At 39.2% G+C, this 27747-nt stretch overlaps 1 protein-coding gene across 1 annotated transcript in view; it reads right to left on the bottom strand.

Moving 5' to 3' along the window:
- Positions 1–3506: 3506 nt before the first annotated feature.
- LOC137281980 (tyrosine-protein kinase RYK-like) overlaps positions 3507–27747 on the bottom strand; it is a 115583-nt gene continuing 91342 nt past the window's right edge. Inside the window, exons 5-14 of the mRNA XM_067813728.1 lie at positions 23747–23812; positions 23346–23502; positions 18932–19014; positions 15487–15612; positions 14446–14538; positions 12203–12405; positions 10809–10918; positions 6345–6504; positions 5128–5264; positions 3507–3762 (exon numbers count right to left, since the gene is read on the bottom strand). Coding sequence (XP_067669829.1) covers positions 3651–3762; positions 5128–5264; positions 6345–6504; positions 10809–10918; positions 12203–12405; positions 14446–14538; positions 15487–15612; positions 18932–19014; positions 23346–23502; positions 23747–23812 — 1247 coding nt within the window. The 3' untranslated portion in view covers positions 3507–3650. The remainder of the gene's footprint in view (positions 3763–5127; positions 5265–6344; positions 6505–10808; positions 10919–12202; positions 12406–14445; positions 14539–15486; positions 15613–18931; positions 19015–23345; positions 23503–23746; positions 23813–27747) is intronic.

Here is a 27747-nt window from a genome sequence, read left to right as displayed (position 1 = left end):
AACTCTTCATAGCAACAAACATGAGTATACATATCTTGCATTAATAAATCCAACAAAAAATAAAAACCCTGACATTTTTTCAAAAGAAACTGCCCAGGTTTTAAATCAAACATAAATACAAATGATACAAAGTTGTGAATAGATTCTCACAATAAATGAACTAAAACATGGCTTTGTAAACAAACACAAAATTCTAAAATCTTTTAAATTTAACACATTTAGCCTCACAGGCAAAAACAAGTGTGACATTTATTTGTGATCATCCAGTTTGTTGCGTAACATATATTTTGACAAGAGACAGAATAAGTCACTGGAGCTGCTTTACCATAAGAATACAAGACACGCATGAAAACCAATCTGATTTGATTGTTTGCCAAATAACTAGCCTGTTTCAAATTTGATCAGCTGAACAGAATCTTACTACAATCTTGAACTGAACTGAAGGTAACTGTAAAGTCATTACACTGTTTCAGTCTGAAAGGAAGAGATTCAAGATTTAACTCCGGCCAAACATCAAGCATCTAACAAAAGCCTTGTCAAGATAAATGGACATAACATTGTTATCGTCCCCATGAATGTCCTTCAGTAACAAATATCTTAACCTGACCAATCTGTGTAATGAAATGTGTAAAACTCCATAAACGAAGAACAAAACAGGGATTCATATAAAATCATAAAATATACAAGATGTGCTTCTCTAACAACAGATGAAAACATCAATACTTTTCCCTGGTATTTTCATGAGGAAATTTGTTTGTTTTGTTTTGAAAGTTTTGATCTACTGGCATTTTCATGATGTACCTGTATTTTCACTATCCCCCTGGTATTTTCATGATGTACCTGTATTTTCACTATCCCCCTGGTATTTTCATGATGTACCTGTATTTTCACTATCCCCCTGGTATTTTCATGATGTACCTGTATTTTCACTATCCCCCTGGTATTTTCATGATGTACCTGTATTTTCACTATCCCCCTGGTATTTTCATGATGTACCTGTATTTTCACTATCCCCCTGGTATTTTCATGATGTACCTGTATTTTCACTATCCCCCTGGTATTTTCATGATGTACCTGTATTTTCACTATCCCCCTGGTATTTTTATGATGTACCTGTATTTTCACTATCCCCCTGGTATTTTTATGATGTACCTGTATTTTCACTATCCCCCTGGTATTTTTATGATGTACCTGTATTTTCACTATCCCCCTGGTATTTTTATGATGTACCTGTATTTTCACTATCCCCCTGGTATTTTTATGATGTACCTGTATTTTCACTATCCCCCTGGTATTTTTATGAGATATTTTGATCAAAGGAGAAGTAATCACTAACAAATTTCACAACAAAAATATTAACACAGCACTTTCAGCAGTGAAAAGGAGTTGCATAGCATGCCTGGATAATGTTGTGTTGCATAATTCGCTATTCAGTTGCCAGTGATGAGAGAGGAACAGTCACAAACGTGTCTACACTCATGAATCAACATGTCCACATGATGACAGCTGCACAAGGGGGAGTGCACTTTCTTTGGTCGGTGTGCTTGGCATGACATCTACACCCATCACAGCTCAGGGAAAATACAAGGAAACTTGGGCACAACCATATCTGTTGTCTGTTCTACATGTGCAGCATACTGTGACATGAAAACTTTGACTGAGCGTTTTCAGAAGTATCAGTTCATGAAAGACATAAGATTCTATCATAAGTTTTCAGACAACTAAAATACTATTCAAAATACATCAAAACGAATTATCTTGCCTCCACTGTCCAAATGATAACATATAATACTTTTTCAGATCATTTGTTCTTTGAAATAGATTTCAAATGTTTTTCAAATTGAGAGAAGACCAAAGAGTATATTTAAAATCTTCACCAATTCCCCGAGGTATCTCCCGTCCTACGTTTCCAAAACTAATTCATTGTGCTGAGTTAACTCCCCTGCACTTGACTCTCTACCAGCCCAGTTTGTATGAGTTGTGAGAATGTAGTACCAGCTATATTTGATTGTCAGCTAAACACAGCAACACAAGAAGCTGGGGCATTGTATGGGATTTGTTGCAACACCCTACAGCTCCTCACAACTACTTCTGTCTTTTATATACAGTCTATTGTATGATACACACATCGCTCTGATGAAACTGGTGGCTATTATACAAGGGGAATACAAACATATCTATTGGCAAATGTCCACACAGGACTTACATTGTTCCAGATTGCTTGATGACAATTGTTGAACCATTTCCATCTCAATGTCTGAAGCCATGTTACCAAAAACACACATTCCTACATTCCTGTACAACAACCAGTGTCGAATTTCAAAAACTATCCCTAACATTACAATCTTTTGTTTCAACTCTTTCCTAATGGATATATCATTTGAACAATATTGGACAATTTGTGGTTTTAAAACATTGTTCTGTTTGTCCCACCTTTACACCAGCCATCAGTGCCAGGGTGAACACATCATGGGAATAGTAGTCTCGGCATCAGAGTCATTGACGCACACACAACAATCGCGATTCAAGCTCCCCAACAATGTACTCATTCAATGTCTTCAAACGTTCCAACAGAGTCTGTTATCTCTTGAAATCAGCTCATCAGATCTAACACAAAAGCCGAACACGAAAACTCCATGTTGTTCACAAAGATCTAAGCTTTTAAGAATTACATTTCTTGAGGCAAGCACATGCATCAGTCGTCCAACATTCTGTGAAGAAATACTTCAAAAGTCATTCGACAGATACTTGTGGATGCTATCTCCACATCTTCCCAATCCTTGATGTCTCAAGGATGATTCACAGCCCACTCTGGTGCAGCTGAGAACTGATATTTCACAGTAATGTAAGCATTCACTACCTGGTGATTCCTTAGTTTATATCTACAACCTAGAACTCATCAAGTGTCTATATCAATCAGCACTTGGCCCACAGACTTGGTCTGTGTGATGACTCTTCTACTATCACTAGGCCGCATCTGTCTCTTAAAGCACTTAACACGTACATTATGTACACAACCAGTCTAAGTTCACCTCGAATTGCACTGCTCTGTTTGAAAGCTCTGAAACTTTGAGGACTCTCAGGGAATTCTGGCACCCCAAAGGCTGTCAAGAGGATTCTGGAACTTTGGAGACTGTCAAGGAATTCTGGAACTCTGGAGACTGTCAGTGACTCTTGCAAGGACGGTGGATAAAGTCACGGACACACTGTACCTCTGCTGGGTAATGGCTGCCACCTGTCTGGCTGTGGGTGATCTTACACCTTCCACAAACTACTGATGGGTGGCTGCTGGGAGACTGCTGCATAATGGCTGCACTAGTTGAGGGCAATCTCATATCTAGCCAACACTGCAGCATGGTGAGACGTCTCTCCCATTATGTTCCAGATACTCAACCTTCAGCCAGTCAGATCAAGTTGACCATTTCATCCCATGTTGGTCTCTATTGAGATGTAGTCCACAGAGGGGTCCCCAAAAACAGCCATTTCAATCTTCAAGTCTTCATTCCTTTGTCACAAAACAGACCACAAATATTCCAACCAGGTTCTGACATAGTAGAATCTCTGTTAGTAAGAAAACTGGTGAGAGCTTGAGTGTAAATCTGCCTATCACTATAGAATCATCAATGTTGTGACCCTGACCTTCACCATCATCATATGAACCTGCCGAGTGCTGTGTAGAAATCTTGTAAACAGACAAGTAGCTGGTTGAACTTCGGTCTCTCGTCAGGTGACATGGCCCAGCAGCACGCCATGACGGCAAACCTGCAGAGACAGTGAGAGAAGGATTATGGGTCAGAAGTAAAATATATATTAACTGTCAAGTCGCTAGCATTTTATATGACAGCTGATTCAATGGCGTTATATCCCAGGATCACAGTGTTATACCCCAGGATTACAATATTTTGTTCCTTGACCCTGGTCAATTCAGTGCCCCCCAACTTGAATCAAGCCATAAATCACACACAGCAAACTCAGCTTTGTATTTGTTCCCTGAGACAATCATATCATGACATATAGTACATAGTTTAGTAGGTTACATATTGATTTATATCATTGTATGTGCAAAAAAATGACAGGAAAAACTGACATCGTGATGTGTTCTGGTTGGTAAGGGGAGAACTCAAGTTCTGAAACTTGTGGGGCTGTGCTAATTGGAAACCTTCAAGTACTTACAGTTAATCACGACAGTTGTGGGGATGTGTTAACCAGAAACTTTCAAGTACTTACAATTCATCAGGACAGTAACTAGAAACCTCCAAGTACTTATAGATCATTGGGACAGTTGTGAGGCAGTGCTAACCAGAAACCTCCAGATACTTGCCATTCGTCCGGACAGTTGTGGGGTTGTGCTTACCAGAAACCTTCAGATACTCACAGTTCATCGGGGTAGTTGTGGGTTGTGCTAACTGGAAACCTTCAAGTACTTATAGATCATTGGAACAGTTACGGGGTTGTGCTAACTGGAAACCTTCAAGTACTTATAGATCATTGGAACAGTTATGGGGTTGTGCTAACTGGAAACCTTCAAGTACTTATAGATCATTGGAACAGTTATGGGGTTGTGCTAACTGGAAACCTTCAAGTACTTATAGATCATTGGAGCAGTTATGGGGTTGTGCTGACTGGAAACCTTCAGGTACTTTGTAACTCGTTGGGACAGTTGTGAGGCTGTGCTAACCGGAAACCTTCAAGTACTTATAGATCATTCATTGGAACAGTTATGGGGTTGTGCTAACTGGAAACCTTCAAGTACTTATAGATCATTGGAACAGTTACGGGGTTGTGCTAACTGGAAACCTTCAAGTACTTATAGATCATTGGAACAGTTATGGGGTTGTGCTAACTGGAAACCTTCAGGTACTTTGTAACTCGTTGGGACAGTTGTGAGGCTGTGCTAACTGGAAACCTTCAGGTACTTACAGTTCGTCTGGACAGTTGTGGGGATGTGCTAACTCGAAACCTTCAGGTACTTACAGTTAATAAGGACACTTATGGGGTTGTGCTAACTAGAAACCTTCACATACTTACAATTCGTCAGGACAATTATGGAACTGGAAACCTTCAGGTACTTACAGTTAATCAGGACAGTTGTGGCGCTGTGCTAACTAGAATCCATCAAGTACTTACAGTTCGTCGGGACAGTTGTGGGGTTGTGCTATCCGGTAGCCTTCCTGTAGATAGGCAGCCATCTCAAATGGATCTATGTCGGCATAGGGCTGTTGTCCCAAGGTCATCATCTCCCACAACGTCACACCAAATGCCCACTGAAGCAGATCCATAGATGTGTCAATGAATACTTGAAGAAGATCCATAGATATGTCAGTGAACACTGAAGCAGATCCATAGATATGTCAGTGAACACTGAAGCAGATCCATAGATATGTCAGTGAACACTGAAGCAGATCCATGGACATTTACATAAACATTTTAAGCAAATGCTTCAATGAACATTTGAAGCAGATTGATAAATACTGCAATGAACATTTCTGGCAAATCAAAGGACATTTAAATGATCATTTGAAGTAGTGAGTGAGTGCGTTTAGTTTTACGCTGCACTCAACCATATTCCAGCTATATGGTGGTTGTCTGTAAATAATCGAGTCTGGACCAGACATTCCAGTAATCAACAGCATTAGCATCGATCTGCACAATAGGAACCGATGACATTTGTCAACAAAGTCAGCGAGCCTGACGACAAGCATAGGCCTTTTTTGGCAAGCATGGGTTGCTAAAGACCTATTCTACCCCAGATTTGAACATCTGAAGTAGATTCATAGACATTTAGATGCACATGTGTAGCAAATCCGTCAATATTTCAAAGGACATTTGGACATCGATAGACATTTCAAGGACACATGAAAAGTGAATATTTTCAACTATAACTGGCACATGTGGAACAACTGATCTTGATGGCATGAAAACAAAAGAAGGATGCATCCAGTAATAGTAACAGACAACAGGGTCTCATCATGACGACATGTTGCCAATCACGTACAGCAGCAACACACTACTGAAGTAGCAAAGCACAAACCCACAGTTACCTCCCTTGCTTTGTTAAAGCAAGCAGAATAGAATCTGGTTCTATCTCCTGGCACATCTCCACAGTAATGCACCACAGAAACACTGCTATGGTAACATCCTCATCTCCACAGTTACATACCCAGTAACACTGTCATGGTAACATACACATCTCCACAGTAATGTACCCAGTAACACTGCCATGGTAACATCCACATCTCCACAGTAATGTACCCAGTAACACTGCCATGGTAACATCCACATCTCCACAGTGATGTACCCAGTAACACTGCCACGGTAACCTCCACATCTCCACTGTAACCTACCACATCGCTGGCGGGGGAAAACCTCCTCTCCAACAGCGCCTCCACAGCCAACCACTTTACCGGGCGGTTCTCGTTGTCTCCCAGACATGTGTAGTCACTGGGGAACACATCACGTGACAGGGAGTTGTCCGTCAACTTCACAACAAAGTCGCCGTCCACACTGGAAAACAACAAAATCTTGACATCAAGGATATCACTGCCTATGAACAGACATCCCTCGCAAATATCTTACATGGTGTTGTGGGCCAATTTGTCTGTGAACTCGGAATAGTCAATAGTCTGATGCATGAACACAAACATCTTGTTATGACATTCATTATATCAGGTAACTCATGTCATGTCATCCATGTCATCAAGTCATAAGAATCATACCATCACAATGTCATGACTGTTATCACGTCACAACTTTTACACCATCTTAAAACATACCGTACTGCAATCCTGAAATAAAATATATACCATCCTATTATGTGATAGTATCTATACCATCCTACCACCATGTTATAATGCTTATATCATCGAGTCATGGTGTTATAACATCTATAGCATGTTGACATGTTATAACACCCATACCATCCTGTAATCAAATTTGACATTTTAAAGTCCAGACTGATAACTTACTTTTTCTCAGCATACTACTAATTATTTCAGCTGTAAATACTCCAGTGTAAACATAATGTAGCACTTTAAGCATAAGGTGTGGAACAGGGGCATTATGAGTATGTATTTATTATTATCATTATGGTTTACAGATTAACACAGGTATGCATCAGAGAGGGTTTGGATGATCCTGACACAGTCAGGCCGGTAAGGCTCATCATCAGCTCAGGACCCTCACCCCCTCTACACGCACCCCAGACAGCAAATGGGACTTCTCCCAGGAAACACTGCCTAGATCAACCCGACAAGAACTTTCCAGAGAATATGGAGGCTCCCCAACACTGCAGCCTTCTGCATTACCCACATAGTCAGAAGGCCCGTGCTCACGGTTCAGAATCCAGGCACTCTCCTGATATGCGTCAAGAGATCAGGAGGTACCAAACCAAGGGCACCAAGAACAATGGGGAGTCTGACTTACGATGCAAGCGAGACATTTCAAAGGCGAGGTCCGCATATTTATCATGCTTTTCCTGAATCTAGCCAATCACATGTCTGTCAAAAGGGACAGAAAATTCAATGATATGAATAATTTCATTGGCTTTATCAAAAAGGACAAGATCAGGTTTGTTGGCTGGAATTCGTCTCAGGTTGTATATTGGCCTATTCCAGAGAAGCTTAAAAGCATCATTTTCCAGGACGCCCTGAACATGTTCAGGGTCGTACAATGGATGGACCTCAGAGTCAAAGCCACAGGCATGGTGGAGACAATAGTAAAAGCAGCCGCCCATGCCATCATGTCTGTTAAGATATGCTGTTTAAGCCAAAAAAGGGCATCCACTAACAAGGTGTTGGGCAGTCTCTGTAAATAAATTGCACAGTCAACATTTCATGTTCCCATTTTGATTAAGAATCACATTCTGGCGATTGCGAGTTGGAAGTGACTCAGTTTCACATTTGAGACCAACCGACTTCAAATCATCCATGCGAAGGAGTCAGTTGGATTGCTGTTCTGTTGCACACACTGCATGTACACACGATGCAGTAGCTTCTCAGACAGCTTCTCCACAAAGGATCGACTTCACCTGGTTTACTCCCATCGCTGTCCCATCCAGCAGTACATCGCCATCAACAAAATCAACTTCAAATTTCAGACTGTGTCCAACAACCTTGGCACGCTTAAAATAGCTGTGGAATTCCTTGCTTTCATCATGAGTCTTCACATGCATCACCAGAGGATCATCCGATAAATAAATATGTGCAAAAGTACACAATAAAATTCTGTCATGAAGAACTTCCACATTAATCAAACCCCGATCTCCAGAATTGATTGGCATGTATAAATGATTAAGAGAGGAACGAGGGTGGTGTGCTCTGTTATCAGACATGATCCTTCTGGTCAGGCGGTCAAGACTCTGGATGTCTTGTTATCAACTACTCAAGAGGAATAGGAGAGGGCTGGCACAGCAAAAGTATAGGTGACTTTGACCTTGTTTCGTGCATTTCGCTCCAGATTTTCTTTAAACGAGATTTATACTCGTCCCAAAGTTTATCTTACTTTTTTCATTCTGGAGCTTGTCTCGAACTTGCATTCGAAGATAGGAGTAGGCCTGTTCTTCCACAAGATGCTCAATAACACCTCCCCCTTGTAACTTGACCGATCCATCATTAGTTACCTTGCCACGTTTCAGATGAAGAGTATTACATTTGTCAAGTCCAAATGTCATGCCAATATCATTAGAAAAGGACTCGACAAGGAACCTTCCACCCGATAGAGCAGAAAACTCAAAGGATTTAGAGACACACAAAAAAGCAAAGGACTTAAGGAGTCCCTATGAAATATTCCCCTTCTGATTGGAATAGATTCCGAAGTCTGCACCTGCCCTTTCGAGTACATCTCAAGTTGAGTCGACCAGCAACTCATTAAAGACTTGAGTAAATCAAGTAGTCGCTCAGGGAGGTCAATACACTGAAGAGACTTCAGAATCCATTTGTGTGGGACAGTCATATGCCTTTTCGCAGTCAATTCAGCACATGGAGAGGTTGTGGTGATTCGTTTTAGCCTCTTCCAAAATCATTTTCTGTACAAGAAGTTGATCCTTGCACCCCCAACATCCCTTTCTCGCCTCCTTCTGCTCTCTGTAAATTATCTCACTAGACGAGCAGTAAGATGACATGAGGTTTATCAAACACCCTGTGAGTAATTTGTATTGAGTATTTAGACACGTGATAGGGCGGAAGTTTTTGGGATCAATCAAGTCTCCTTTCTTGGAGAAGTATTGTGCGACCTTTGCAGAACCATGGAGGAACATCACCTGTGTCCACAAACAGTGGAGTAATGGTGTTTGGACACAAGGGAACAGTTTCCAATACCAGTTTTGAATGCCATCAGGCCCTGGAGCTGTTTTAGATTTGGACTTTTTAATAACACTTTTCAGGCAATCTGGTGTAATGTAACAGACAAACAACCTAGTTACTTTCTCATGCATTGTATGGTCATAATCACTGACCCATGGTGCCTCCAGGTTAGTCGCTGGGTATAGACTACAACTGTTTCCAGAACCTTTCACTGGCAGCCATGGGAGGCCATGTATCATGCTCATCAACAACACTTGTTTTGAGTTGCCTGTAAAATTGCTTTTCATTATTTCTGACAAGTTTATTTTATTAGATAAATTTGTTTTTCTTTTCCCATTTTTTCTTTCTTTTCTTTCACCATATTGCCTTTTGTTGTTTTGACATGGATTCCCTGATGCTCTTAATTTCAGGCACAGCTCTATCCAGGAAATTTGTTTTCTTGTTTCTGTTAGTTTCGCTTGAAACCGGTTTTTCTTTCTCTGGCTTTCCATTACTACTGTTCTTAGTATTGGGTGATTTTTCTTTGGAAACTGTGTGAAGTTCCTCAAAGGTTCGAGCAGCAGCATAGACACAACAATTTACTTCTTGTAATGAACAGTCCGCAGAAAGTTTCATAGAAATAATGTCATTAAATAAATCAATTTCATTTTTGGGAAAAGATATATTTTTTTGTTTGATTGGCCTCCATTTTTCCAAAGGTATAACAGACATTTCATCATAAATAGAATGAAACAAAATATACACTGCATTTTCGGAAAGATCAGCAACTGAAGAAGAGGAAGTGTGATGGTCCAAAATTTCGGGGCCAGTTGCCTCTAAGGCGGAAGAGTTTGTTTTGGGAAGAGGAAAGAGGTTCACACAGACGTCAATAAGAAGTTTTGGATCTGGTGCCAGTTGAGCATGCAAAGTTTCGTGATGGGCACCAATTGTGGGTTGAACTGGTTCACGGGGCATACGATGTTTAAGCCGTCGGAGTTGGTCTCGGAGATTTTGCTCCGTCAAGCATACATGGGCATGGCATTGTCCCAATGTAGCTTATAAGCGACTTGCCAGTGATACGTGGATTATCAGGCCATCCAGTCGCCATTGCACACTCAAGTAGTGTGGATTTGAGATGTTCTGACCAAGATATTCTTGGTCAGGTTCTGTGCCTTCCCCTGGGACAAGTCCCATTTCCAGTGTGGTTGGTGTCACTACCAGAGGAAGGCTGACTGGGCTGTGGAAGTGAAAGATAGAGTTCTTCTTGATTATTATTATTATTATTTTACAGACTTCTCCCAGGAAACACTGCCTAGTCGAACCCAACAAGAACTCTCCGGAGAATATGAAGGCTCCCTAACACTGCAGCCTTCTGCATTATACCCAGATTGTCAGAAGGGCTGTGATCCCGGTGGAGAACCCGGGCATCTATACCATCCTGCCATCATGCTACGAGATGATGACACTGGACCTAATACAACTGTTGGATGGAAACCAAGGACTAAAAACATTTTTCGATCAGGTACTTACACACAGTTCCTCGTAGCTATATCTTTGTGAATTATTTTTTTCCGATGTAAGTACTGTACGCCACGTATGATTTGTATGGCCATATATACAAGCTGTTGTGTTGAGAGTGTCTGAAACAGAGAAAACAGACATGCCATGGTGAAGATAAAATTAATCAAGAGTTCACATTGACTGTGATCCCAACATGGATCTCCTTGACTCAAACTAAACAAGCAGAGATAGACAAATAACCTAACCACACAATCAGGGATCATTCTCCCCACACACACTAAACAAGATGGGTCGGGGTGGGGTGCGGGCATTTCTTTTAAGATAGGGGTCACATCCATTTAAACAGGGCATTTCCACTTAAACACGGGTCACATTCACTTAAACAGGGCATTTCCACTTAAACTGGGGCCACATCCACTTAAACAGGGCCTTTCCACTTAAACTGGGGCCACATCCACTTAAAGTAAACACCACATCCACTTAAGTCTTTGAAGGGCATTTAGAAGTGAGATACATAAGAATGAAGATTTTTATGGATATCAACTTCTTTATTATGACACTGCTACAAGTTCCATCTCCAAAAAGACATTGTGTTCTCATAACAAAGAAGTTGATATCCATAAAAATTTTCATTCTCACATCCACTTAAACAGGGCTTTTCCACTTAAACTGGGGCCACACTTAAACTGGCATTTCCACTTAAACTGGGGTCCCACCCAATGAAACAGGGGCATTTCCACTTAAACTGGGGCCACATCCACTTAAACAGGGGTATTTCCACGTAAGTAAAGGCCACATCCACTTAGACAAGGCATTTCCATTTGAACTGGGGCCACATCCATTTAACCTGCAGCCACATCCACTCAAACAGGGACATTTCCACTTAACCTGGGGCGACATACACTTAAACAGGGCATTCCACTTAAACTGGGGCCCATCCACTTAAACAGGGCATTTCCAGGTATGTAAAGGCCACATCCACTTAGACAAGGCATTTCCATTTAAACTGGGGCATTTCCACTTAAACAGGAGCTTTTCCACTTAAACAGGGAGGTTTCGACTTAAACTGCAGACACATCCACTTAAACTGGGGCATTTCCTCTTAAACTTGGGCCACATGCACTTAAACAGGGCATTTCCACTTAAACTGGGGCCACATCCACTTAAACAGGGGCATTTCCACTTAAAACAAGGGCTACTTCCACAAACACAAGGGTCAATTCTGCAAAAACAAGGGCACATCCACAGCTCAGAACTGTAGCAGCACAACATGGGGTGTGAGTGGTTATTATCTTCCAGTGAGTTCCTTCAGGCTTAATGCATGACACACGAAACCACAGACACCCCGATCCTGTATCAACTATATTATGTCATACAAGAGAGAAGGGATATGTGATACTCACATATCGGGATCCACACTCTGACATCCGACACTTCAGGAGAAACTTCTTCAGATTGCCCTCGTTAGAGTAGGGGTACACAATGAATGGCTGGCTCTCCCCCTCCACACACGCCCCGATCACAGGGTTGATGTTCGGGTGGATAAAACTCTTCAACATGCAGCTCTCTGTCAGGAACACTTGCACCTGGTCTCCTCTGGCCTGGTCTGTACAATATACAGCGTAAAACATACATCATCTTGCTTCACACATTTATGTCATGTTCTGAATGACTAAGCACTTCTCTATTATTTTCAATGTTCCCCACTTACAAGCAAGTAACATTTTCTACATACCCTGCTGGGAATGCCGAATTCCTTTTGTACTTCATGGTAGTACGTTTTTATCTTGAGTAACACTAAATCATGTACTGAAATTACTGACGTTTTGCAAGTGCAAATCGATGGAAGGGAGATAACTCTAAATCTGTTTTTCTCGTCGTTTGCAGGCAACAAAAGGTTTCTACCTTTGCTCCAAACAATTCAAAACAAGAAGACAGTCATCAATATCTCTTCATGAATACACAGGGACTTGTATCACTTAGAAACGGTGTTTGAAAGACATGTAGGTGTATACATTGTTTTGAAAAAAAATATACAGCGGAAATGGCCAATCGGATGGCCCGAGTCTGTTTGTGCGGATCTGCTCAGTTCACTTGAATGTCAAGGTCACTTATGGATTGCCGGTGATTTTGGTGAAAATGCTTGCTTACTGTCGAGAAAATGACATGTAGATGTTGCAATCCGTTTTCTGACCCGCGGAATGCCGCGGCTGATCACATCCAGCAGAACGCTGGTGCTGTCAACGTGGCAGGAATTAATAAACGAATTTAAAAGGTGAGTTTTCGCCGTATTTGGTGATCCATTATTTTGACGTGAGGTAGCTGTTTTCAGTGATTCATGGCATATAACTTTTGAAATAATGATCCGATTGTGACCGCTCATTTTGTGGCGAAATCATCTGGCTTTTGATACGTTGGCCTTGATGGGGCCTTAAAAGTTTTTTACTCGGGGACATGTAACTTTGATCGAGGAGGGGGTGGTTTCTTTGTTACATCCCTTTCCTTTCATATAGTACTAGGGTAGGGTCCATACACCTATAGTATCATATGTCTTTCGAACGCCTTGTCTAAGCGATACAAGGCTCTGTGCATGAACGTGTCTACTAGTTATGTTGATAGCAAACGTTTTGACAAAGTAGAAGGAAAGTATTGGAAATATTTTATTCAGAATTCCAAAACTACCAAAAGGCACCAGTACACAACCAGAGCAATATATGTGGCAAGTTTGGTGACGAAATATTGAAATGTCTTACAGTTCTGCTCCAGAAAGGAACAATAACACCACATTCCGTCAAAGTCAAATTTGTTGTCATGAAAATGCAGAAATCCAAAACTACTAAAAAACACCAGTACACCATCTACATGATAAGTCTGATGAAGAAATCGTGAGCAGTTTTAACGTTCTGGTCCAGAAAGGACAAATGTGCATGGATGCACCGACAGATGGTGTCCATTTTAATACCCCCCACAAGCATTTTGCGGGGGATAATTAACATTGAGGTGTTCGACAAGATAGATATGTTGTTCCCATGAAGGCCAAGTTAATCTGACACTGTGTTTTCACATCCTCTTGACCCTGTTAATCGAGATTCGGATTATAAGGACACCTTTAATCCAGATCCTGTAAGTCAAGATCCCAGACTGTATTATGTGGACTGCCAGGAACTAGGAACACATGAACTGGATCTGGATTAATGGGGGTCAGAATACAAGAGGCTGGAATGTCAGGTCTGGACTTAACAGCTGATGCTGCAATGCTGCAGTTGCGTGTAGATTCAATTCATGTGGAAAATGTGTCCATCTTGACAGCAAAGACATCATTTGCAGTTTAACCTTCAACAGCTTTACGACTGGACCTACATCTAATTTCAGAATGATCATGTGTCACGGGAAAAATGGGTATTAAATTATAATCATTAAATGTATGAAAAGGAATTTTAGATTTTTTTCATTTGAAACAGTGGAAATCTAGACTTGCCTAATATTCTCGACTTGCATGGGCTGTACTGGATGAACTTGTCTATGTGTCTGTATGACAGACTATCACCAAGATTATCATATCACCAGCGCATAACAACACTAAATATTGTTCTCAGACAGGACACTTGACATACACTTTTCTATATGTGGGAGTGAGGGCACAAACCTGTTAATGTTTTTATGTACACCTCTTGTTCCATGCTGACTTCATTCTCATCTTCTCCAATCAACGTCCCCAGGTAGATACGTCCAAAGGTACCTGAAACGTATCACGTTAAATGTGAATATATCATACATCATAGATGCACGTATATCATACATCATGAATCATTGGTAAAACAAAATGATACATTTGCATCACTCAAAAATCTATCTCTCTGATCCTGAATAGACTATTTCCAGGCTGCCGTCAGGTGGCTAAAATATTGCTGATATCTGCTGAAACATCTTGCATAATAAGTGGACATCCTGGTTAAGCCTTGACAAAGTCTCTTTCACAAGTTGCACACAATAATATTTCAAAGTGACTGCATTCTACAAAGATGTCACTCAGGACCTGTACAGAGTCAACAAGTGAGGCCCCTGCTGTAGTATTTCAGTGATTTCTTGGTACGTCTGCTTCATGTATACGGGGGGCAGGGGAGTCATACGTCCAGGATGTTTCCCTGATCAGTAAAGTCATGGAAACTCCAAGGTGCTGACTGACCAAAAATAACAAGAATCTATAACAAGTATTTGCCACCAATATGGCAATGTCCCCCGCCGCCAAAGAACAATGAAATATTGATAACATTGGCCTTGAAAATATGGTTGAGGTCACCAAAACTGACTGGTGTCTGCATAATCCCAAATGCAGGCTGTCACCAATTTTGAAGATGTTGGGTACAATAGTTCATAAGATATCACGTTTACAAGAATCTGAAAAGTGGCCAAAGATGGATGTACATACAGACGCCACTGAATACATAGTCTCCCACTCCATGTTGTTGCAGGGGACAACAAGCAAAACAACTAGGATGAAAAGAGAATATTTTGTCATGAAAGCACACTGAAGAGTAGAACTCTAGCCTTCCCCATGATAAGCCAACACTCTACCTACTACGCTACCCTGCTCTCCATAATGCTATAATACAGGAATAGACATGCAGATCCTATCTCAGGTTCTGTACTGAAGCAATAAGTGTAAACACAGGTACTGTTGACTGACCCTCCAGGAGAAGTTCCCCCAGTGCTATCCTTTTCCTCTCCACTGCAATCTCACTCAACATGGACTTGATGTCAGTTGGCTTCAGCTCTGTGACGGGTGATATACCTCGCCTAAAGTTGGGAAGACCTGCAACAAACAAGAAGAAGACAAAGTCATCAAAAATCCCCCATAATGGCAAAATATCCTCCGTGAATATGACTACATGTTATGATTATGCTAAATGTTTTGGTGTGTATGTAGGAAAGTGGAAGGAGAGCAATGAAAGGTTTTAGAAGTTCTGGTCTTGAAAGGATCACAACCACCAGTTCCCAATCCCTCTCACACTGGGAAAATAACAATAATATGTATTACTCAAAATGATGTATTTCTTCAAAATGGAGTTTTTCTCCTGATAGGCGGACATGTAGACACATGTTTGCAGTAGTGTATTGGAACAAAACCTGTGTCAACTGTATCTAGATCTAGTGGATCTAGAACTAATCCACATATCAATACCCTGGTGCTATCTGACATCAGATGTTGTCATCCACTTCAAGCTTCATTAATTGTTTGTTTTGAGTGTTGTTACTGCTGACCAACAATATTTCTGCAATACAGCTATGGTCTGTAACTGTGATCTATGCAATTAGAATACCATGATATGTGTCAATTATGGCAGCAAGTCTAACCCTTGAATCGACTCTTACAACAAGCTGAAGATCTACAGAGTTTCACTGTTCTTCAACCGTCCTTCATCAAAAACTTCCTCCACCTTTGTTCTGTTGTACTACAACTGGCAGGGGGCATTGTTCAAAGCAGGCAAAAAGGCAACTTATTTGTCAGCATGATACTACTGTTTCCATACCACTGCTGCGATGTAACTACTGGCATGTAAAGTTTTTATATATCACTACTGGCATGTAAAGTTTTTATATATCACTACTGGCATGTAAAGTTTTTATATATCACTACTGGCATGTAAAGTTTTACATCATGGCATATACAGTTTTTGAATCACTACTGGCATGGAAGGTTTTCACATCATCACTGGCATGTAAAGTTTTAATACATTACTGCTGGCACGTAAAGTTGTTTTTTTACAACACTAGTGGCTTGTAAAGTTTCATATCACTGATGGCATGCAACATTTTTACATTACTACTGACATGTAAAGTTTTTATATCACTACTGACATACACAGATTTTATGTCACTACTGACATGTAAAGTTGTATAGCACTACTGGCATGTAAAGTTTTCACATCACTACTAGCATATAAAGTTTTCACATCACTGGCATGTAATTCTTTTTATATCACTACTGGCACGTAAAGTTTTTTATGTCACTACTGGCATGTAAAGTTGTATAGCACTACTGGCATGTAAAGTTTCATATAACTACTGGCATATACAGATTTTAAATCACTATTGGCATAAAAAGTGGGTTTTTTTGTTTTTTATATCAGTACTGGCATGTAAAGTTTTTGTATCACAACAAGAATATAAAGGTCTCTTATCACTGCTGGCATGGAAAGCCTTATACTACTACTGGCATGGAAAGTCTTCATATTACTACTGGCATGGAAAGTTGTTCCTTGAGAGAGGAGGTGACCATGATAAATAGCTCAGCTAATAGACTATTTCTATTTATTTCTAGGGAATAATGAATAATTCAAATTTTTAGAAAATACTTTATATCTTGTGGGATATCATATTTAAATATTAAAAACCGTATTTCCCTTGAGTTCATATTTACATTTCAAATTTCCATCCAGAAGTGACAATAATTGCCCACATTTTTCAACCAATGAAAGTCCAGTGAGAGCAATATGCATCCGTCCACATTCACTGAGGTCTAATATCTCTGCTGGAAAACTTTCACCTTGTCTCTATTGCAAGTAACAATCATATTGATTTCAATGACAGATTGTACTGTAATTTCCCCATGTAAAATTCAACATGCCTTCTATCCTTTCTGGATGAAAATAACTGTTTCATGATGAATGTCGACATTTCCTCATCTAAAATTCACTGACAAAATTATCCCTTTAAAAAATTGAAACCCATATTCAAATGTCAGAAAGTAGATTTTTTACCACAAGACACCAAGGTGTCAGGTAGCAGGTTAGGTGCAAGGCATGCCTATCTCAATTGAAGCATGATAAAATGTCTATAGTTCTAGAATTAGAATCTCAAAATAATCCCAGTTAATAATTTATTTACTTCTCGGTACATGTATTTGCTCTTGGGCCACTGCACAAGATTTTCAGAATAATTAAATTGTAAATCTCCCATGCTACTCGATGACCCCAACACAAGATTTTCTCAACAGATCTAACCCAATAATCCCGAAACTCAAGTACATCTGATGGCAAAACTTTTAAATATTTTTATGATCACACGAAGCTTTTTGGCAGTGATAGAGTTGACGTGCAGTGGGACAAGAATGAATCTTTGATGATTAATTAAGTCAGGAGTTATCGAATACAATCGTTGCATGTGACACGCATGTCACAGAAACACACTGGAGTTTCAAAACAACTGAAAACACAGCGATGTTATTTCAAAACTAACAGAATCTGCAGTGGATGTTTAACTTGGCAACTGTTATGAAAACAAAACTGCTGAAACTTTTTGTCTGATAGTTTGGGGTAACATGTGAAGAAACTGGGATGAGGCTAAAAGAGTTGCAGTCTCAGTTCCACTTTATAACCCATGGATGGGTACCTGGAAGGAATCAGAGGCCACACATGCAACCCATAAATTAAGTCTAAAGGTTTACATACGCACTGCCAACACAAGGTAATGCTTTCAATCTCATTGTTCCTATCTATCAGCCTGTACGTGGAAGGACACAAGGGGAATATGGGATTTTGTTATCCTAATATCACATGAAAATATAACTGCCATTTTTCAAAACGAAAGGTTTTCACCTTACTTCCGATTCTTTTTTTTTTTCAATAGTATGAGGTTATTTTGCACTTAATTACTTGATAAGACACAAATGTTTGACAGTTGACACTGACAACAGAACAGATACTCCTGACAATGGCAGAGGAAGAAAGGCAACTTCTTTCTGAAGATGACCAAACAAGATTAAATCTCCAAAAGTGCCTGTAAACGAAATCCTTTCGTGCACTAGTTATGTTGGAATATGATATTTGTAAAGCCTTTCTCAAAACGACATTTGTGTTCTGACACCTCTTCTACTCCGCCACTATTAAACTATCAAACATCAAATGTTTGTTCTGCGGCAAACCAGCTGAATCCAGGACACTGTAAACAAAGTCCTGGTGTGACATATCCTGAATCAGAGCTCTGAGACACCTTTTTCCTCGTTTATCACCCCTGTGAAGAGCAGCGACAAGGCAGGTAACTCAAACACAAGACAAATGACAATGTTGGGGGGAGGGGGAGCTTCGTGACCCATGTCATCTGATGTCATGTGATGTGTCATGTGATCCTACCTGCCCCGCTTGCATTGTTTGGCGTGTCGGGGCGGAGAAACGTCTGACTTTGGGCAGTAAGAGCTTGAGAGCTGCTGCTGTCACTGTGAAAAGAAAACAGAAAATATTAGTTTCCAAACTTCAGATCAGATCAATATGCATAAATCTCAGAGATTAAACAATTCCACAATTACAAATTTGAACAGACAAACAATAAAACCAACACAACATCTCTTCATCAATATGTCATTTGGTATTTAACAAGAACAGTGAAATTAACCCTGGTTCCAGATAATTTGTTTGATTGACATTTAAGCAGTTGATGAACAATACGAAAGATATAATACTTTAAGGATAATATTAAGTCACTGTTATCCAGAAAGGATCGCACCTTTCAAATTTCCACCTTTTACATACACATGTTAGTGTTGTTAGTAGTTAGTAGATACTGACCCTTTTTCCAGATACCAAACGCTATTTTCATTTATTTCCCTATTTAAGAATAAACCTTAATAGCTTCACATCTTTTCTTAATCGATTTTACAAAGTCTATTGTGCATTACTTTTGATAAAAGCGAAGGAATGGATACTGAGATCCAGGTTTTATATTTTAACATGTATTTGTCATAAATTTGAAATCACTTGTTCAGATCACACAGTTTTTGAAATTTGACTGGGTTCTGTGTAGTTATACTGTTATGTGAGTGAGTCTGACTTTGTTCTTAGTTTAGCACACACACACCAGTGGAGCATGGTGCTCTGCCTGGAACAATAGACTCAGTGACTAGTGAATTTTACGATGCTTTTAGCAATATTCCAGCAATATCACAGTAGGGGACATCTAAAATGTGCTTCAGACATTAATGGCCATGATGGATATGACACCAGGTATTGTGCAAGATGAGCAAACACTTTAACCACTCAGCTACCCCACGGCGCCTGACAAGATCACTGCCATTTTGAAAGAGGCTGCATAAAAGACCCTGAACATTATGGGTCTACCTTGAGATTCTTCTTTTTGGGAAGGATTATGTCCTGTTATGTAAACCCGAACTGTGCTTCTCACTCTGTAGTAGTCCATCTCTCCTTATCCCAAAATAACCACATTTGAGGTTTTTGTCATGCAGGGACAGGTTTTACTTTTCGCTAGAAAGACCTCTTCCCATGTTTTACTTTTCGTTAGTAAGACCTCTTCCTAGGTTTTACTATATTCTCCTAGCTCTATATGAACATCAACATTCGAATGATATATAACTGTTTGATATCATTTGAAAAGTATCATTCACAATGACGCTCCAAGTGCAAATGTTTTCCCTAGCAAGATTGGAACTGCAACTCAGATCTGTAGCCAGACGCCCTACCACAAGGCCACTGGGCGGACAAAGGAAGTGGGGTTGAATTATATATTTATAGTTACTGTCATTAAATTGATTTTACGTCTGCTTCAGTTATTGAAATGTAGTTTCATTAAATGATCATCTACATTGTAATTACCCATCATTGACAGTATATATGTCAGAGAAAACACTTCTCAGTTTTGGTAGACAATGTAAAACCATCAGGGTCTGGAAATGTTCCTCCCCCTCCAGTTTTACATTGTCTTCCAAAACTACCAATGATCTCTTAACAGTTAAACTAACATGCTTAAATCTGACAGTGCCATGAATGAACAGACCTGATAAAGCTGGGGGTGCTGGCTTATATATGTAAAAGGTGGGCTATACAGTAGGGCTGCACGGTATTACTGGTACATCGGTATATGACAATACATTTTGCAAACGATACATATTGCAATAATATTTCTGAGAATCAATCTATTGGGTGAAGAACAGACAAAGTTTTTTGTGATTATCTTTATCTTTTAAATAAAAATTTCATTCACAGTAATTTTTTTTCTTTGTTATTCAATGAAAAAACGGAATATGTAATACCATGAATTGTATAAAAAATGATCTGTGCAAAAACTTAATTTTGAGATTGGTGTTTTCAGAACCATAAGATATATGTTTAGTTACAAATGTAGAAAATATGATTGATATGTAGAATTAGTGGTACAGCCCGTCAAACGCTTAAGTTCCTGACATATCACAATACATATTGCAATGCCGGTGCCGGAATAGCAACATATCGCAATACCGGTGCCAGAATAGCAACACATCGCCATACCTGTGCCGGAATAGCAACATATCGCAATACCAGTGCCAGAATAGCAACATATCGCAATACCGGTGCCAGAATAGCAACATATTGCAATACCGGTGCCAGAATAGCAACATATTGCAATACCAGTGCCGGAAGAGCAACATATTGCAATACCGGTGCCGGAATAGCAACATATTGCAATACCAGTGCCGGAAGAGCAACATATTGCAATACCGGTGCCGGAATAGCAACATATTGCAATACAATGAATTTGCCAAAACACAGAACTACCATGGAGGCTTGGTCAAATCATACAATTCCATTATCACATCTCAGGATTGTACAGAAGATTCTGTGTCTCATCGGGATAAAAATGGTGACAGCTGTACTATTGGTCAATGCCAGCCATTAATAGCTCTCAACTTGTGCATAAATAAAATGAAGATAGGCATTTCCCCTGGCGTTGGTAACAGTCCCGTCAAGTGCCCGATTATTTAGTTAGAAATGAAACATACACCTTTATGGATTACAACTTCTTGTTTATTACGTTGAGCAACATTTCGATGTAGATTCTCACATCATTTTCAAGCTAAATTGAGCTTGAAAATGATGTAAGAAAACGGTGTAAGAATCTACATCGAAACGTCGCTCAACATAACAAACAAGAAGTTAAACCATAAAGGTGTAAGTTTCATTTTGGACTCACCAACTTCTAGAATGCCCATTAAAGAAGTAATTATTTAGTTCCTTCCTGCCAATAAATAGCAGTTCATCCTTCGGTATAACGCTTCTGGCTTTATCCTACAGTATAACACTTCTGGCTTTATCCCGCAGAGTAATGTTTCTGACTTTATCCTACATTAAAAGCTTCAATTTTACACTACAATCTAGTGATTCAGACTTTATCCTACATTAAAAGCCTTTACACTACAACCTAATGCTTCAGACTTTATCCTACATTAAAAGCCTTTACACTACAACCTAATGCTTCAGACTTTATCCTACATTAAAAGCCTTTACACTACAACCTAATGCTTCAGACTTTATCCTACATTAAAAGCCTTTACACTACAACCTAATGCTTTATCCTACATTAAAAGCCTTTACACTACAACCTAATGCTTCAGACTTTATCCTACATCAATACATTTCTGGCTATATCCTAATGCTTCTGACTTTATCATACAGTTTAACCCTTTTGTCTTTATTCTACAATATAAAGCATCTGGTTTTATTCTACCATCTAATGCTTCTAGTTTTATGATACAGTCTAACACTTCTGGCTTTATCCTACAATTTACCGCTTCTGGTTTTATCCTACAGTCTAAAAGTTCTGGCTTCATCATACAATATATTTGCCTTTATCCCACAGTCAAATGCTTCTGAGTTTATCCTACAATGTAATGCTTCTGGCTTCATCCTACAATATAACACTTCTGGCTTCCTCCTACAAAATACCGCTTCTGGCTTCATCTTACAATATAACACTTCTGGCTTTATCCTACAGTATAACACTTCTGGCTTCTGTATTGTTTACATCGCCTTCTGTTTGCCCATATTTGACCAACCATGTTTCTGATGAGAGAGAGACAGAGTGTAGCATGCCACTTAAGTCAACCCACCAATGAAATGTTAGCTTTGCAGGGATTTCTCATAATTAAACCTTTTTGGAATATTTTCTCCATGAATTTCTAAACACTGAATGACGTTTAATTACAACACTGCTGTTTTCTCTTCAGAAATTATCACCATGCTTGTCATGAAACATTAACAAATGTGACAATTACTTTAATATTTGAATTGCAACCTTGAAGGCTTAAACATAGCATTACCATAGTAATGGATAGGAATGACAAATAGGACATTTTAAAAAAATGTAATTCATTTTTTGTTCTTGAAGGAATTGAAATGACATGCAAATCAGACATGATTTTTCTCAAATTTGATTGGATTTTCTTTACTTTCCTCAAAATATGTTGATTACCAGTTCTTCACTCATGATTTGAATTTGAAAAGATGCCCAAGGTTCAGAAACACACAAAGGAAAATAGATTTGAGAATAATGTTCTTGTTTCATTTCAGCCAAACTGTTTTTATTTAAATATTGTAATTGAAACTTGTATTTTTCTTTCTGTTGATGGTCTTTCAAACAATGTTCTATAGCAGGTTTTAATGACAGGAAATCCCCACAACATGACTACTTACAAATGATGATCCCGCCGGATGGGGGGTGTTAGTAATGACGCTATGACATCACAGACACAGAACACGCACCCAGCAGAATTTTACTTACTAATAGTTCATCCTTTTAGTGTACCTGTCATTGCTCTTCTGTGAATTAAGGTAGTAAACTGCCACTGCTAAGGCTATCAGGAGAATAATTGCGCAGGCACATCCCACAGCTATATAGAAAATATGTGTCGATGTCGTTAAGCTGCCAACTCGGTCCTCTGAAAACACAATAAAATCGTTTCTGAAGAAGTGCAAAATAGCATGTTGCTATGAAAATGAGCGGTTTGACATCTCTATGCTGAGACAGGAACTGCTTTGATCACTTGTGGTTGTCCTGTTGCACTGAACAGATTATCAACTTCCTCTTGGGAAGAACGTGCAAGAGGGAATCTCAACACCATGCATTCAGAGCTCTGGTCATTTGAAAAAAAACAAGGATGTTAAAGGGAGACAACTCCTCACCTGCTTCAACATAATCTTCTTCTCCCTGCGTGAATGGGTAGTCTCTCACATAGGCGCCATCGGTCACTGCAAGAAGAAGATGAACTCAAATACTGATGATACAAGCAACTACTGTTCTATCAATCCAAACTGTTAACTGATCAAAATATGCTGAGTACAACACAGAGTTCCTCAATCTTACTGACTATCAACCATGGCTAACCCACATAGCCGTCATCGGTCAATGCAAGAAGAAGACCAACTCAAACACTGATGATACAAGCAACTGCCCATCTATCAATCCAAACTGTTAACTGATCAAAACATACCAACATAACAGTGTTCTGTGATCTTACTATCAATCAACGGTAACCGAGTTAATGCCATGTCTTGTAAATAGTTAATGCCATGTCTAGCAAATAGTTAATGATTCCATACACAATTTTAACGCCTTATACATGTAGATTACAGAAACAACAAAACCTCCTCTTTAAAATTGTATCTTACTTACATTCAACAACGAAAATTAATTTTTGAGACTGACATCTACGCTATTTTTTTAAAAAGACAGTAGAACAAATCCATCATCCAGCATCTCCATAAATGGACATACAGAAGCCACAAACTGACTGGGACGTCAAATTAATTATAACTGTTATTCATTATACCCATTTTGACCAAAACACAGAGCAAGAAACAAGGGCAGAAAAATGTTTGTGATATATCTATCCATCATTTCCTTACAAGCATCTTGGTTATAAAGACAGTTTACTGTAATAGTATGTTTACGCAGATTCAGGAAAACACTCCTGCAAAGGCTGAACATGAAACTCAACACCATGTTTTACATAAAATTTCAATCACAAAGGATGGATGACATGCACAATGAGCAATTCCATCAGGGAGAGCTGACAATTGAAAATGGATGTTTTGTCAACTTCAACGTCAGTGTCGGTCTTCACGTCCATAACTCTTTGAGCCTGATTATGCATATATTGTAAATGAGGTGTCTTTCCATACAGAATGAACCAGGAGCATATTCAAATATAAAATTCCCTCAAGCCAGCATCAATCAATTAAATTCCTATTGAATTTAAGCATGTGGAAAATCAGTGTTTCTGCTGCTTGAACTGAAACAGATTTTTAAAATTGTGAACTATTGATTAGTGGTTCCTTTTCAAGGCTTTATAGCCATGTAGAATGAAATCAATCTAAAAACATAACCAACTATTGAAAATACCTAAATACCAACTGACGTTCCCACCAGCTGCGGGAGGAGATTATCCCGAGAGCAGCCCTGGCTACACACACAGGGAACCAGTCTCTGAGGATCTCAATCTCACAGTATATGGTTATCCAAGTCAGTGATGCAACAATAAGATGATGACAAAATTACTGTGATGACTTCCTCAATGTTCAAGTCATATGCACCACTTCAAACAGATCGATGTGCATGTCAATAAGTGACACACTGGACAATAAATAAGTCATCCAAATTGCTGTAAAACATCACACTTTGTTAAAGACCATCAGCCATCACAATTCCCTCATGTTCAAGCATGTTGAACATTTTCATGCAATCAATCAAAGTTTAAAGTAGAAAGCTGTATGAAATACTCCGTGTCTTACTTAACATTCCCATCTCATAACTGACAGAACATTCAGGTTTTACATTCACGTCTCATAACTGACAGAACATTCAGGTTTTACATTCCCATCTCATAACTGACAGAAACTTCAGGTTTTACATTCACGTCTCATAACTGACAGAAACTTCAGGTTTTACATTCCCGTCTCATAACTGACAGAACATTCAGGTTTTACATTCACGTCTCATAACTGACAGAACATTCAGGTTTTACATTCCCATCTCATAACTGACAGAACATTCAGGTTTTACATTCCCATCTCATAACTGACAGAACATTCAGGTTTTACATTCCCCTCATCTAACTGACAAAACATTCAGGTTTTACATTCATGTCTCATAACTGACAGAAACTTCAGGTTTTACATTCCCATCTCATAACTGACAGAACATTCAGGTTTTACATTCACGTCTCATAACTGACAGAACATTCAGGCTTTACATTCCCATCTCATAACTGACAGAACATTCAGGTTTTACATTCCCATCTCATAACTGACAGAACATTCAGGTTTTACATTCCCATCTCATAACTGACAGAAACTTCAGGTTTTACATTCCCATCTCATAACTGACAGAACATTCACGTTTTACATTCACGTCTCATAACTGACAGAACATTCAGGTTTTACATTCACATCTCATAACTGACAGAACCTTCAGGTTTTACATTCCAATCTCATAACTGACAAAACATTCAGGTTTTACATTCATGTCTCATAACTGACAGAACATTCAGATTTTACATTCCCATCTCATAACTGACAGAACATTCAGGTTTTACATTCATGTCTCATAACTGACAGAACATTCAGGCTTTACATTCCCATCTCATAACTGACAGAACCTTCAGGTTTTACATTCACGTCTCATAACTGACAGAACATTCAGGCTTTACATTCCCATCTCATAACTGACAGAACATTCTGGCGTTACATTCACGTCTCATAACTGACAGAACATTCAGGTTTTACATTCCCATCTCATAACTGACAGAACATTCACGTTTTACATTCACGTCTCATAACTGACAGAACACTCAGGTTTTACATTTCCCTCATCTAACTGACAAAACATTCAGGTTTTACATTCCCATCTCATAACTGACAGAACATTCAGGTTTTACATTCCCATCTCATAACTGACAGAACATTCAGGCTTTACATTCCCATCTCATAACTGACAGAACATTCAGGTTTTACATTCACGTCTCATAACTGACAGAACATTCAGGCTTTACATTCCCATCTCATAACTGACAGAACATTCACGTTTTACATTCCCGTCTCATAACTGACAGAACATTCAGGTTTTACATTCCCCTCATCTAACTGACAAAACCTTCAGGTTTTACATTCCCATCTCATAACTGACAGAACATTCAGGTTTTACATTCACGTCTCAAAACTGACAGAACATTCAGGTTTTACATTCCCATCTCATAACTGACAGAAACTTCAGGTTTTACATTCCCATCTCATAACTGACAGAACATTCACGTTTTACATTCACGTCTCATAACTGACAGAACACTCAGGTTTTACATTTCCCTCATCTAACTGACAAAACATTCAGGTTTTACATTCCCATCTCATAACTGACAGAACATTCAGGTTTTACATTCACGTCTCATAACTGACAGAACATTCAGGTTTTACATTCCCATCTCATAACTGACAGAAACTTCAGGTTTTACATTCACGTCTCATAACTGACAGAAACTTCAGGTTTTACATTCACATCTCATAACTGACAGAACATTCAGGTTTTACATTCTCCTCATCTAACTGACAAAACATTCAGGTTTTACATTCCCATCTCATAACTGACAAAACATTCAGGTTTTACATTCCCATCTCATAACTGACAGAACATTCAGGTTTTACATTCCCATCTCATAACTGACAGAACATTCAGGTTTTACATTCACGTCTCATAACTGACAGAACATTCAGGTTTTACATTCCCATCTCATAACTGACAGAACATTCAGGTTTTACATTCCCATCTCATAACTGACAGAACATTCAGGTTTTACATTCCCCTCATCTAACTGACAAAACATTCAGGTTTTACATTCCCATCTCATAACTGACAGAAACTTCAGGTTTTACATTCCCATCTCATAACTGACAGAACATTCAGGTTTTACATTCACGTCTCATAACTGACAGAACATTCAGGCTTTACATTCCCATCTCATAACTGACAGAACATTCAGGTTTTACATTCCCATCTCATAACTGACAGAACATTCAGGTTTTACATTCCCATCTCATAACTGACAGAAACTTCAGGTTTTACATTCCCATCTCATAACTGACAGAACATTCACGTTTTACATTCACGTCTCATAACTGACAGAACATTCAGG

The sequence above is a fragment of the Haliotis asinina genome, chromosome 4, assembly GCF_037392515.1.
Source record: "Haliotis asinina isolate JCU_RB_2024 chromosome 4, JCU_Hal_asi_v2, whole genome shotgun sequence".
Taxonomy (NCBI): Eukaryota; Metazoa; Mollusca; class Gastropoda; order Lepetellida; family Haliotidae; genus Haliotis; species Haliotis asinina.
This window is presented reverse-complemented; position numbering and strand designations above follow the sequence as displayed.